Source organism: Solanum dulcamara, chromosome 9 (assembly GCF_947179165.1).
Source record: "Solanum dulcamara chromosome 9, daSolDulc1.2, whole genome shotgun sequence".
Classification (NCBI taxonomy): domain Eukaryota; kingdom Viridiplantae; phylum Streptophyta; class Magnoliopsida; order Solanales; family Solanaceae; genus Solanum; species Solanum dulcamara.
This window is the reverse complement of record NC_077245.1, coordinates 11314944-11326602: the sequence shown is the minus strand read 5'-3', so window position 1 is coordinate 11326602 and position 11659 is coordinate 11314944. Positions and strand designations below refer to the sequence as shown.

The window sequence follows — 11659 nt, the reverse complement described above, 5'->3', positions numbered from 1 at the left end:
AATGAGTGTGACAAATGTGTTTACATTAAAAATACTCCAAATCATGAAGTCATTATTTGTTTATATGTTGATGACATGTTGTTAATGAGTAAAGACATTGCCAATGTAAATGCTACGAAGCGTATGCTTGCTAGCAAATTTGACATGAAAGACTTAGGGGTTGCTGACTTAATCTTAGGAATTAGGATCCATAAAACTCCACAAGGTCTAGCATTATCACAGTCACATTATATTGAAAATATACTTGATAAGTTTAAATATTTAAATTTCAATATTGCAAAAACTCCAATTGATGTAAGTTTTGCACTTCAAAAGAATGAAGGTAAAAGTGACTCACAATTGGACTATGCACGAGTTTTGGGAAGTTTGATGTATATTATGAATTGTACACGACCAGATATAGCATGTGCTATTAGAAAGTTGAGTCGATTCACAAATAATCCTAAACTCATTGGATGGCAATGAAACGAGTCTTGGGGTATTTGAAACACAACCAAAACTATGCTTTGCATTATAATAAATATCCCGCAGTAATTGAGGGATATAGTGATGCAAACTGGATCACCGGATCATCTGAAGTTAAATCCACAAGTGGATATGTTTTCATCGTTGGTGGAGGAGCAGTGTCTTGGAAATCATCAAAACAGACATGCATTGCCCGCTCTACAATGGAGTCTGAATTTATAGCTTTAGACAAGGCTGATGAAGAAGCTGAATGGCTTCGAAATTTTTTGGAAGATATTCCATTTTGGCCCAAACCTTTGGCACCCATATGTATACATTGTGATAGCCAAGCGGCAATAGGAAGGGCAGGAAATGTTATGTATAATGGAAAATCGCATCACATTCGACGGCGACACAATACTGTTAGACAACTACTCTCTAGTGGTGTTATCACTATTGACTACGTAAAGTCAAGAGATAATATATCGGATCCACTAACAAAAGGCTTATCTAGAGAGGTTGTGAAAGATCATCGAGGGGAATGGGGTTAAGGCCTAGGACAAGTCAACATGGCGGTAACTCTACCTAGTAGACTGGAGATCCCAAGAACTAGGTTCAAAGAGATCAAACAAAGTTATGATTGACGGTTCAACATTGTCAAATAACTCAACCCATTCTCGTGATAATGACAATGTTCAGAAACAAAGGATAAAACCTTAAGGCTTTTTAATGAGTTAATAAAGCTTTAAAGGTTTTTTAATGATTATCTAAATCTGTCGAAAAATGACTAGATAGTGTGTCTATAGGACTACACGTTTAGAAATCACCTATGTGAATGTGAAGTATAAGCCGCTTCAAGGGGAATGACAGTAAAGGCCCATTCTCTATGCATTCACGAAACCAGGCGGTGTTCATGGCTGAAACGAACACAACCGTGAGAACCATAAATGGTTGATGATTGATTGTGTGACTTATGTTGTCTAGTTATACAACAAAGTTCGACGGTTCAAAGATATCGCATCTACCGATTGATCGAGTATATCCTATATAAGTTCACTATGGAAAGTTCAAAGGAAAACCTACTTATCCAGATGCAATTAATCTTCCCTTGTATATCACACACTTATCCGTGCATTCCTTTATCTTGTAGACATTCCCCATTCATGTGGGGGATTGTTGGGTTTAATTGATAGGTTGAATGGGAAATTGAGGGGAAAAAAAAGAAGTGGAGAGAAAATGATATGTTCTCTCTTATTTTATTAAATAAGCTTTGGTCCCACATAGGTGGTGGAAATGAAAAGTCTCCTATTTAAAAATAGAAGCACTCTTTCATGTTGCTAAAGGGTCAAGAAGAGGGTCTCCCCTCGCGCCGTCGTCGTCGTCGCTCGCTCGGCTCGGCTCGGCTTCGGCTTCGGCTTCGGCTACGGCTACGGCTTAGGCTTAGGCTTAGGCTTCGGCTTCGGATTCGGATTCGGATTCGGATTCGGATTTGGATTTGGATTTGGATTTGGATTTGGATTTGGTCAATTGATATGATTGATTGATAATCTTTTTGGACCAAATTTTCTTTAAATTTTTTTAATTAATTAATATTATTTATTTAATTAATTAATTAAGTGAAAAAAATCCTGATCCGTGACCCGCGACCCATTTCTTTCCCGGATTAATTTAAAATTTCCCTCCGTTTTTTTCCAACGGATTTTTGAAAGGTTGCAACCTTGTCCGAAAAGTTGCAAACCTTCTCAACAGGCAAACCTTTTCCCAACAGGTGCCTTTTCTTAAAAGGTGTAAACAGTCTATATATATTTGTTAATCCTCAGAATGTTCCATACGAAATTCTGAATATACAATCTTGTTCTTCTTTCTGCACTTCCTAAAACTCGTGTGAAATACAGCCATCAAGTGGTTCGAAGTCATCAAAGATTTGCAGTACCTCTACTTTGGTGAGTAAATCGTTCTATCCTGGGAGGAAAGATTCCAAAACCTCGGGTACTTTGAGGGGAATAATTTCCTTAAGGACACACTGTGTAGTCAGTGGGCTCGATTTTGTTCTTGCATTAAATTTCCAGATTCTGTTTTTTTATTATTTTCAGAAGTTTCTGTTACTGTTTAATATTTTCCAATACAGTTTACTAACAATAGCCGGCGTCAATGAATTTTAACAATAAAATCATTTAGATAACTATTATTGGCTTAGAAATCTTATGATTTGTAAGTTTATGTTAGTCACTCAGTGATTAAAAAAATATGGCAGTTAGCACAATAATTAGAAGTAGATGTTGATACAAAAGGTTACTCCCTCCACAATATTTGTCCACTATTGACTTTACATAATTTTTAAGAAACTATAAATAGAAGAATAACTTTATTATATCAGCCTTTGAGTATAATAAATATAATGCCTTTAAAAATGTAATATGGAAATTACTACTAAATAATAATAAGGATAAATTAGTAACTAGGTATAAAATTATCTCTTGATTTCATAATTTGAATAAATATTATTGGACATCTATTTTTAATATAATAGACAAGTAAAAATAGACGAAGAGAGCAGTAACTTTGAGGAAAAGGAGAGGATAAGTTGAAATTATTTTTAATATATTAAAAGTATTATTAACCTTTTTTTGTTTTAAACGAATACATCCAAAGAGTAAGATGAAATTCCGCTATGCTAATTGGGAATTAAATGGTATATAAACATATAAACTTAAAAGAGCTATCAAGAAGTCAAACGGTACATATAAACTTATAATTATTAGCACAAAATTTAAAGAGTTATCGAAGAGTTAAATGGTATAAATATAATTATTAGCATAAAAATTTAAAGAAGACATAATATATAAATATGTTTTTTAACTTGACATAATTTTATATTTATGCCCTTCAACTTTGATTGTACATAAGTATGCACTTAAACTTGTATAAAATTGAACAAGTGGACACACATGTCCTACGTGGCACAATACACGTAGGACATCATGTAGGACACAAAATTGTCATGTAGGACGAATGTGTCTATTTGTTCACGTTTTTGAATAGTTAAAGTGCCTACTTGTGCATTAGTAAAGTTAGAGGTCATAGTTATCAATTCAAACCAATTTAAAGATCATATTTATGTATTATGCCAAAATTATTGCAAAATTAAATTTGTATATAATTATTGGCACAAAAATTAAAGAACTACCAAAAACGGTGCATATAATCCCAAAATGAGTAGCCCATGTTCTTTTTATTTTTACTAGTCACTATTTGACTTGAAACACTTATCAAAAAAATAATAATTGATAAAGATATCACACTATCCCTATTAATTAATATTTAATAGATTATTAAATTTTGAAGAATAATATTTAATGCTAAGCGTAAAAACATAAAAAGATTAATTATTTTTTTAATATATCAAAAAATGATAATTAAAATTGTAAATCTATTTTAAAAATAAGTGACAAATAAAAGTGAGGCCTAAGTTATTACTATTTAATAAAGTATACTCTGAAAAAGTTTTAACCTTACTCAAAAGATGGAGTATAATATAGTTAGGAAAATATTAATTTTTATATTGGGGTATAACGTAACGACGCTTAAGTGTAATAGGAGAGAATTTGAGCACATGTGAGTATTAGGCCGCACGTGCGGCCCCACCCCAAATCGCTGCCTCAGTACCGGTTCATAGTTGGGGCCCACAATCTCTTTCATATATAAGCCTTCGCTACTCCCAAAAATTTTCACTCATTGCCTGACAGCAGCGATCTTTCCTTTTTCATTTAATTCTCAATTCTCAATTCAATTTTTCTAGGCACATTCATCTGGTTGTTCTTCGATTATGGCGGCGGTTTCACAACCGACTCAGGCGGCGTCAGTTGGAGTGACGCCACCACCAACTCCCCATGTGGCAATGGGAAGCGGTGTTGGTCACTATTCGCTATATGTCGGAGATCTGGATACTTCTGTAGATGAAGTACAACTATATAACCTGTTTAATCAGGTTGCAGAAGTGGTGTCCGTTAGGGTTTGCAGGGATCAATCACGACGGGAATCCCTTGGATACGCTTATGTGAATTTCACTTCTCCACAACATGGTTTAACAACTTTTCTCTTCCCTATTTTGCACAAAGAATTATTGTTTATTTGCATGTGCCCTTATCTTGATTATTCCTCTTTGATTTTTTTAATTTGGAATAATGTTTTACTGTAATTTGTGTGACAGGAATATTTTTGAGTTTCTTCTTATTTGGACTTTTCGTTATTTAGGGGTCGTTTAGAACAAATAATTCATGTATTAGTTAAGGAATTATTTTATCTTGTTTGCGATAGGATTTTCAGCCTATGTATAACTCATACTAATACATGTAGCAAACCATGCTATTAGCATTATGAGATTGTTTGGTAGGGTTTATAAGAATACTGATGTTATTACTAATGCTGAAATTAGTTTTGTTTGCATTATAGTGGAAAGGTTGTAGAAAAGGTTTTGAAGGACAATTGTATCTTTAACCATGCTAATGCATACATTAAAATCATTTGCCTTACTAATATATACCATGAATTTCCATGTATTAGTTATACATACCTTAATACCAAATAGAGTTAGTTATACATAGGTTAAAAAAGTGTACCAATTAACAAGGTATTAATAATACACAAAACTACTGCATGCATTGTTTTTTCTAATGCACTCTACCAAACGACTCCTACAAATTAAAGTATCATTAATACATGGATAAGCATGATTAAAGATGGAATTGCCCAAACTAGACAGTGGTCATCCAAACATTACTAGTACACCCTATTCAATACTGTTATTATACACTCTAACAAACAACCCTTAAAGTTCTCATCTTTTATGCTTGCTACTTTAACTGCATCTCATAAATTATACTATTCATTTGACTAGACACAAAGTTTTACTTGGAAGAAAGAAAACTTTCAAAACATTTAGTCTAAAGAAAATCATAAACATTTGTGTGACTATAAATCTATTTTATTTTAAGAGTGATTGAAATAAGAAGTTTAAAGGAAATCGTTTCTAAATATGAAGACGTGCCCTTTCTCGTCCAAACTAAAAGGAAAAGTTTGTCATATAAAATACGAGACAGAGGGAATATGTGTTTCTGGCTACCTTTCAAACTTAAATTGAATTGAATTGCTCAATTTGTTTTTTAATTAGTTCTCCAACACTGATTAAGATTACTCAGAGTTCACAAAAAGTTGTACATGTCTTTTAATAACAATCCAATTTGGGACGTGTAAAGGTTATAGTCTATTTATAGCACTACTTAATACTTTGTGGGTATTGATGACTTTGTTTTTGTAATTTGTTTATTGTAGCTGCTACGGCAAGGGAGTTGTTGAATTTTACTCATGTGAATGGAAAACCTATGAGGATAATGTTTTCTCATAGAGATCCTAGTCTGAGGAAGAGTGGTTATGCAAATGTTTTCATTAAGAACCTGGACTCGTCGATAGATAACAAGGCTTTGCAGGACACTTTTGGTGCCTTTGGAACAGTTCTTTCCTGCAAGGTAGCTGTTGACAGTAATGGTCAATCAAAAGGTTATGGATTTGTTCAATTTGATCAGGATGAAGCTGCACAGAAAGCAATCAATCGACTAAATGGTATGTTAATAAATGATAAACAAGTTTATGTTGGCTACTTCATCCGTGGACAAGAAAGGAGTCGAGGAAATGCTGCCAATAAATTCACAAATGTTTATGTGAAAAATCTTCCTGAAACTACCAGTGATGAGGATCTCAAGAAGCTTTTTGAGAAGTGTGGCACCATCACAAGTGCTGTAGTCATGATGGACACAAATGGGAAATCCAGGTGTTTTGGCTTTGTAAATTTTGAGACCTCGGATGCTGCAGCCTCTGCAGTTGAACAATTGAATGGCAGTTCTTTGAATGAAAAAGTTCTGTATGTTGGCAAGGCACAGAAGAAATCAGAGCGGGAAGCAGATCTTAGAGCCAAATTTGAACAAGAACGAGCTAGTCGATTTGAGAAACTAAAAGGTGCTAACTTGTATTTGAAAAATCTCGATGACAGTGTGAATGATGAAAATCTGAAAGAATTATTCGCAGAGTACGGAACCATAACATCCTGCAAGGTATGTCCCCGATGTATTGATTTTATTAAGTGCATATCATCTTTGGAAAAGTTTGTTTTAGTGTTTCATATCAATTTGAAATTCTTATTAGTTGATGCGCGATGCAAAAGGGGTGAGCAAGGGTTCTGGATTTGTTGCCTTCTCCACCCCGGAGGAAGCTACACGAGCTGTGAGTTGTCCCAAATTGTCTAATCTTACCTTGTGTTGCTTTCTTTTAAGGAGACAATATATGCATCCATAAATTGTTTTTATTATTGTTTCAGTTGAATGAGATGAATGGCAAGTTGATAGGAAAGAAACCTTTATTTGTTGCTGTTGCCCAGAGCAAGGACGAAAGAAGAGTGTGGCTACAGGTGATTGTACATTAGATTTTTTCTCTTAAGATGCAAGTTTTAGTTGCTTCAATGTATTGGACGGCTGTTTTTCTTCTTAGACTTTACTCGAGAGTACTTGTGATCTAAGGTATCTTGCATTTTCACTTTTGGTTTATCTTTGGGACTGAGCACATTTTCCAGTTCACCAATAATATATCGTGCCTTTAATATGATAAATCAATTTTCCAGTAAATAATGCACATCGTCATCTTTCATTTATATTAAATCTATTTCCTGCTGGACGAGTGCTGTACAACTTCTGTTACAATCAGTGACAATTGTCCTTCTATAGACAGGATTATGGATGTTCATTACTTAATTTGATGTTTACTTGTTAGCAGGCACATTTTGCTAGGATGCGACCAGCTGGGGCAATGACTCCTCCTCCTGGAGGCATGCGTGGGTTTCACAATGGGGCACCTCGACTTACTCCTCAGCAGGTCTACTTTGGTCAAGGTGCCCCAGGACTTATATCACCTCAAGCTGCTGGATTTGGCTTCCAGCAACAACTCATGCCTGGACTTCATCCAGGTGTTCGTCCAAATTTCCTCTTGCCCTATCAGCTTCAGCGTCAAGGACAACACGGGCGTGGAAGGAGAGGAGGGCATTCTCAACAGCAGCAGGTGCATATTCTTTCTTTCTATTAAGTTCATGTGTACATCATTTTTATTTAGGACGTATTCACAGTCTTTTCTTGTAAAGAATTATAATTTTTCCAAACTTGTGTGTGGATATTTAGTTTGAATATCAACAATCACTTCTGATGGAAAAGCCAGTTCAAAGTGAAATAAACACAAACTTCATGTGTATATCCCTAGATATCAATTTTGTTGGATAGGTCATAAGATTAAAAAGCCACTATCATAAAACCTTTGGCTTATGTGAATGAGTGACTTCTCTGGTTAGTATAAAATAATGACAAAATTGTACAATCTTCATTCAAAATCCACGTTCAGATTCAATTAGTAATCCAATTCCTTTGGACAAAGTTGAGTTGTTAAAGCTTTATTAATCTATGCAGTGGAACTCTGGTAGATTCAATCCGAATGGACGAAATCATATGCATCCTAGCATCCCTCAAGGTATGATGGGATCAATTACGCCAGCACCATTTGATGCTGCTTCGTCTACAACAACTCCTCCCTTGGACATCCAACGCTCTAACCCAGTGCCACCGTCAACACTTGCTTCTTCTTTGGCCTTTGCTTCTCCAGAAGATCAGCATGTGGTATGTCCTTGATTTTAGTTTCACTGATTTTTTTGTCAAACTTGAACTACTGTGTCTTGTTTCCCAATTCTTTACTAGCTAAACTCTGGTATGGTATTGCAGATGCTTGGAGAGCAGTTATTTCCACTTGTGGAACGCATTGAAAGTGATCATGCTGGTAAAGTTACTGGTATGTTGCTTGAGATGGATCAGACTGAGGTGCTTCATCTTATTGAGTCCCCTGATGCTCTCAAGAAGAAAGTCTGTGAGGCTATGGATGTTCTTCGCTTGGTGCCAAGTAGTGTTGGTGATAAATTAGGATCACTCACCCTGAATGGATGAAACAAATATTGGCACATGGAAATGTCCCTAAATTGGCCCGTATTTTGGAAGGGGTGATGATGGTGACTTATGGAGTCGGGTTTGGTTATGGTTTTAAATTACATTCTTTGTAGGCTTAAAATTTTAGCAAAGAGGGCTTCTTTGAATGATAACCTAGGAGTTTATTTTGCTCTCTTGATGCCGTTTTAATTTTAATATTTTTGGGATTTCACTTTTAATTTTTTGTTTCCTGCGGAAATCCTATACTTTCTAGGCTTATTGCAATTCATGGATTGTTTTGTTTGACTACAATTCTGTTCTTAGCACCTGAATTCGTAACATTTAGCATAATTCAACATTTATGCGGTCTAACGTGCCAAGGACATGGCAAAGGTCCTTTGATCCTAAACATCATCTGTTGGTAAGAGATGTGTTATGTTTGGCCCTTCTTTAGCTGGGTTAATTAGCATTTTAAATGTATTTCACTTTGAAGCCTCAGGCATTTCCTTATTTCCTTTTCATGTCGAGAACTTTCTGTATTGGGCTTCATAGTCATAGTTTAAGCTAATACAAGTATTACAGTCCACTGCATTAAAACAGGTAAATTTTACCTAAATTCCATAATGATTCTTCCCAATTATGCTCTATCCCTACTCTTGTAAAAATTACCCAAAATCCTTTCTTTTTGGTCACTTTCGGATACATCACATACATTCTATTACGTGATGTATCGGACATCCTGACGTGATATATCCGACCGATACATCGCGTTATAGGAGAAAGTAAGAATTTTTGTAATTTTTTCAAATGATAGTGAACTTTAGAAAATATGATAAAATAAGTTGTGTATATAAGTAATTTTTCCTTAAAACAGTGCTACAATAAACATACTCCACTAAATCAAATGAAACTAGTCCCTTGTGCAAAAACTTGTTGTCAGCCCATAATACACTCCTTGGAAATATGTCTAGAGAAATCAGGGTGGATTTCTTCGTCATCTAGTCTTTGATCCTTCAATGAGGTCTAAAAGGTATTTCCACTCCATTTGTTGACATCAGATGTGGATCCTCTCCCACTTGCAAGCCGCGAGTGACAATCATCTTCATCTTCAGTTATGTACTCTGTCCATTTGGAGATTTTGTTGGCTGTCTTTGGTTGACTTCTCTGTTCTGACTTACTATGACTAAGATTTCCTTTTAGATAATTGTCATGGTCATATGGGTTGATACCTTCATTTAATTCAGATGTCAATCCTTTCCCACCTGCAAACTGCGAGTGACAATCATCTTCATCTTGAGTTATATACTCAGTCCATTTGGAGACTTTGTTGTCCGTCTTTGGCTGACTTCTCTGTACTAACTTTCTATAACCAAGATCTCCTTCATTTGTATAATTGTCATTATCATATAGCTTAATGCCTTCATTCAGTTTGCAAACATTGTCTATCACAGGCTGAACAAACCTGTCTACTGGCACTGTTCTATTATCTCCCCACTTGGAGATCACCGATGCCATTGTTGCCTGATGTTTGCTTGGCTCAACACCTGCAAGTCAAAGCACCGCTACTGAGCTCCTAGCTCTACCTCTCTTTTTTTCAAAAGTATATAGAAATGGAGGCACTGGGAGTAAGTGAACTTACTCGGGGAGAAAGGGGCAACCTCTTTACGGTTTTCAACACAACAGGCTTACTGAAATTCCAAAATGCAGTTTCCCAACAGGAAAATTGGATAAAACAGTGAAGGTCTTTGTCAGTTGTAACTATGATCATCTTCATTCTCAAAATAGCAACTCAACGAAGTGCTTTTACACCCGCTAATTGCTATATGCACTCTAAGCTCTTTTTACCTTACTCAGCATGTTCTACAATCATTGGACAGGTACTGGGAAACTACTTGGTAAAATATCCAACTCATCTGATTCCAAAATCACTCATCCCTCCTACCTCGTATTTATGGATAGGAACTAAAATAAGGTGCCATCGGGGGGATCTAGGACAGGTTCTACGAGTTCAATTGAACTAATTGCTTTTGGCTCGAATTATGCAGAAATATATAGAATCACACTCATTTTGTGTATCCACTAATTCTAGATTCAGAATTTGTTTATTTAAGAGGCCATCGAGGTTACCTGTGTTTTGTGCATTCCTGTAACCTTGAGATATGCTTTGTTTTTTGGCATTCCGCTTTGAGAAAACTGGTTTGAAATTACCTGCAACAGCAGAGTAGTTGTTCAACTTAGGCTTTCCAAATAACTCTTTTGGTAACTCCGTCACAATCTTCGGGTCCATAACATCTCCTGCATTTCCAAATCGAACAATTCAAAACCTAAAATATCAAAATGCAAATAAAACTTCATCAGACTCTTAATCTTCAGAACTATAAGAAATTTAACTTACCTGAAATTTCATCAATTGCATCTTCTTCTGGATCAAGGTACTCTGTCCAATCCTTTCTCTTCCAACTTCGATGACTTTGATTCTGCTCTTCAATATCTAGGGTTTCAGTTTCTTCCCTGCCTACCACGGGCAATTGATCCGTAAATTGGCGAGACATATTGAAACTCTGAACAAATAGGCGAATTTCCTTGGCCTTATACCCCTGAGAGAACACTTTCCTAACAGACTGTTTCTGATTGCAAACCACGCAGGTCCATTTGTTGCTACTCTTCTTCTGCTGCTTTACCTGAAAATCCTCAATTTCTCGTTACTGCGTCATTATCTATGTACATACAGAGAGAGAGAGAGAGAGAGAGAGACCTGCATGGTGGAGCATTCACAGCACTGAACGGCGATGAATACTGTCGGCATTCTTCCGTCGCCGGAGATTGTTTTCCCTAAAAAGAGTAATGTATACTGAACTGGCGGGGAAATGAGACGTTGAAATTTGGGTTTCGAAAATAATTAAGAAAAAGCTAAAAATCATAAGTTAATTATGAGCCCGTTTGGATGACCTTAAAAAAGTAACTTTTATGTATGAAATGCTTTTAGAATTTTGAAGTGCTGAAAGTTATTTTTATAAATAAGCAGTTGAGTGTTTGGATAAAAGTGCTTATGATGTGAATTTTAGGGTTAAAAGAATAAAAAAAGGTAGTTTGGAATTTAGTTAAAATATAAGGGATATAAAAGTAATTTCTATGGTCAAAGAAAATGACTTTAAGCACTTTGGAAAAAAAAAGTTAGGAATTCTAACTTTTCATTTTTGACTGAC

At 35.5% G+C, this 11659-nt stretch overlaps 2 protein-coding genes across 2 annotated transcripts; one reads left to right on the top strand and one right to left on the bottom strand.

Moving 5' to 3' along the window:
- The first annotated feature begins 4198 nt into the window (after positions 1-4198).
- Positions 4199-8772, top strand: LOC129903445 (polyadenylate-binding protein 3-like). The gene is made up of 7 exons (XM_055979001.1): positions 4199-4526; positions 5776-6551; positions 6643-6720; positions 6815-6904; positions 7267-7548; positions 7947-8153; positions 8256-8772. Exons 1-7 carry the CDS (start codon positions 4271-4273, stop codon positions 8472-8474), a joined length of 1908 nt encoding a protein of 635 aa, XP_055834976.1. The 5' UTR covers positions 4199-4270; the 3' UTR covers positions 8475-8772.
- A 509-nt stretch (positions 8773-9281) lies between these two features.
- On the bottom strand, positions 9282-11332 carry LOC129903090 (uncharacterized). Its single transcript, XM_055978576.1, has 4 exons — positions 11209-11332; positions 10849-11134; positions 10581-10748; positions 9282-9997 (listed from the first exon to the last, which is right to left on the bottom strand). Exons 1-4 carry the CDS (start codon positions 11257-11259, stop codon positions 9477-9479), a joined length of 1026 nt encoding a protein of 341 aa, XP_055834551.1. The 5' UTR covers positions 11260-11332; the 3' UTR covers positions 9282-9476.
- Positions 11333-11659: the final 327 nt, after the last annotated feature.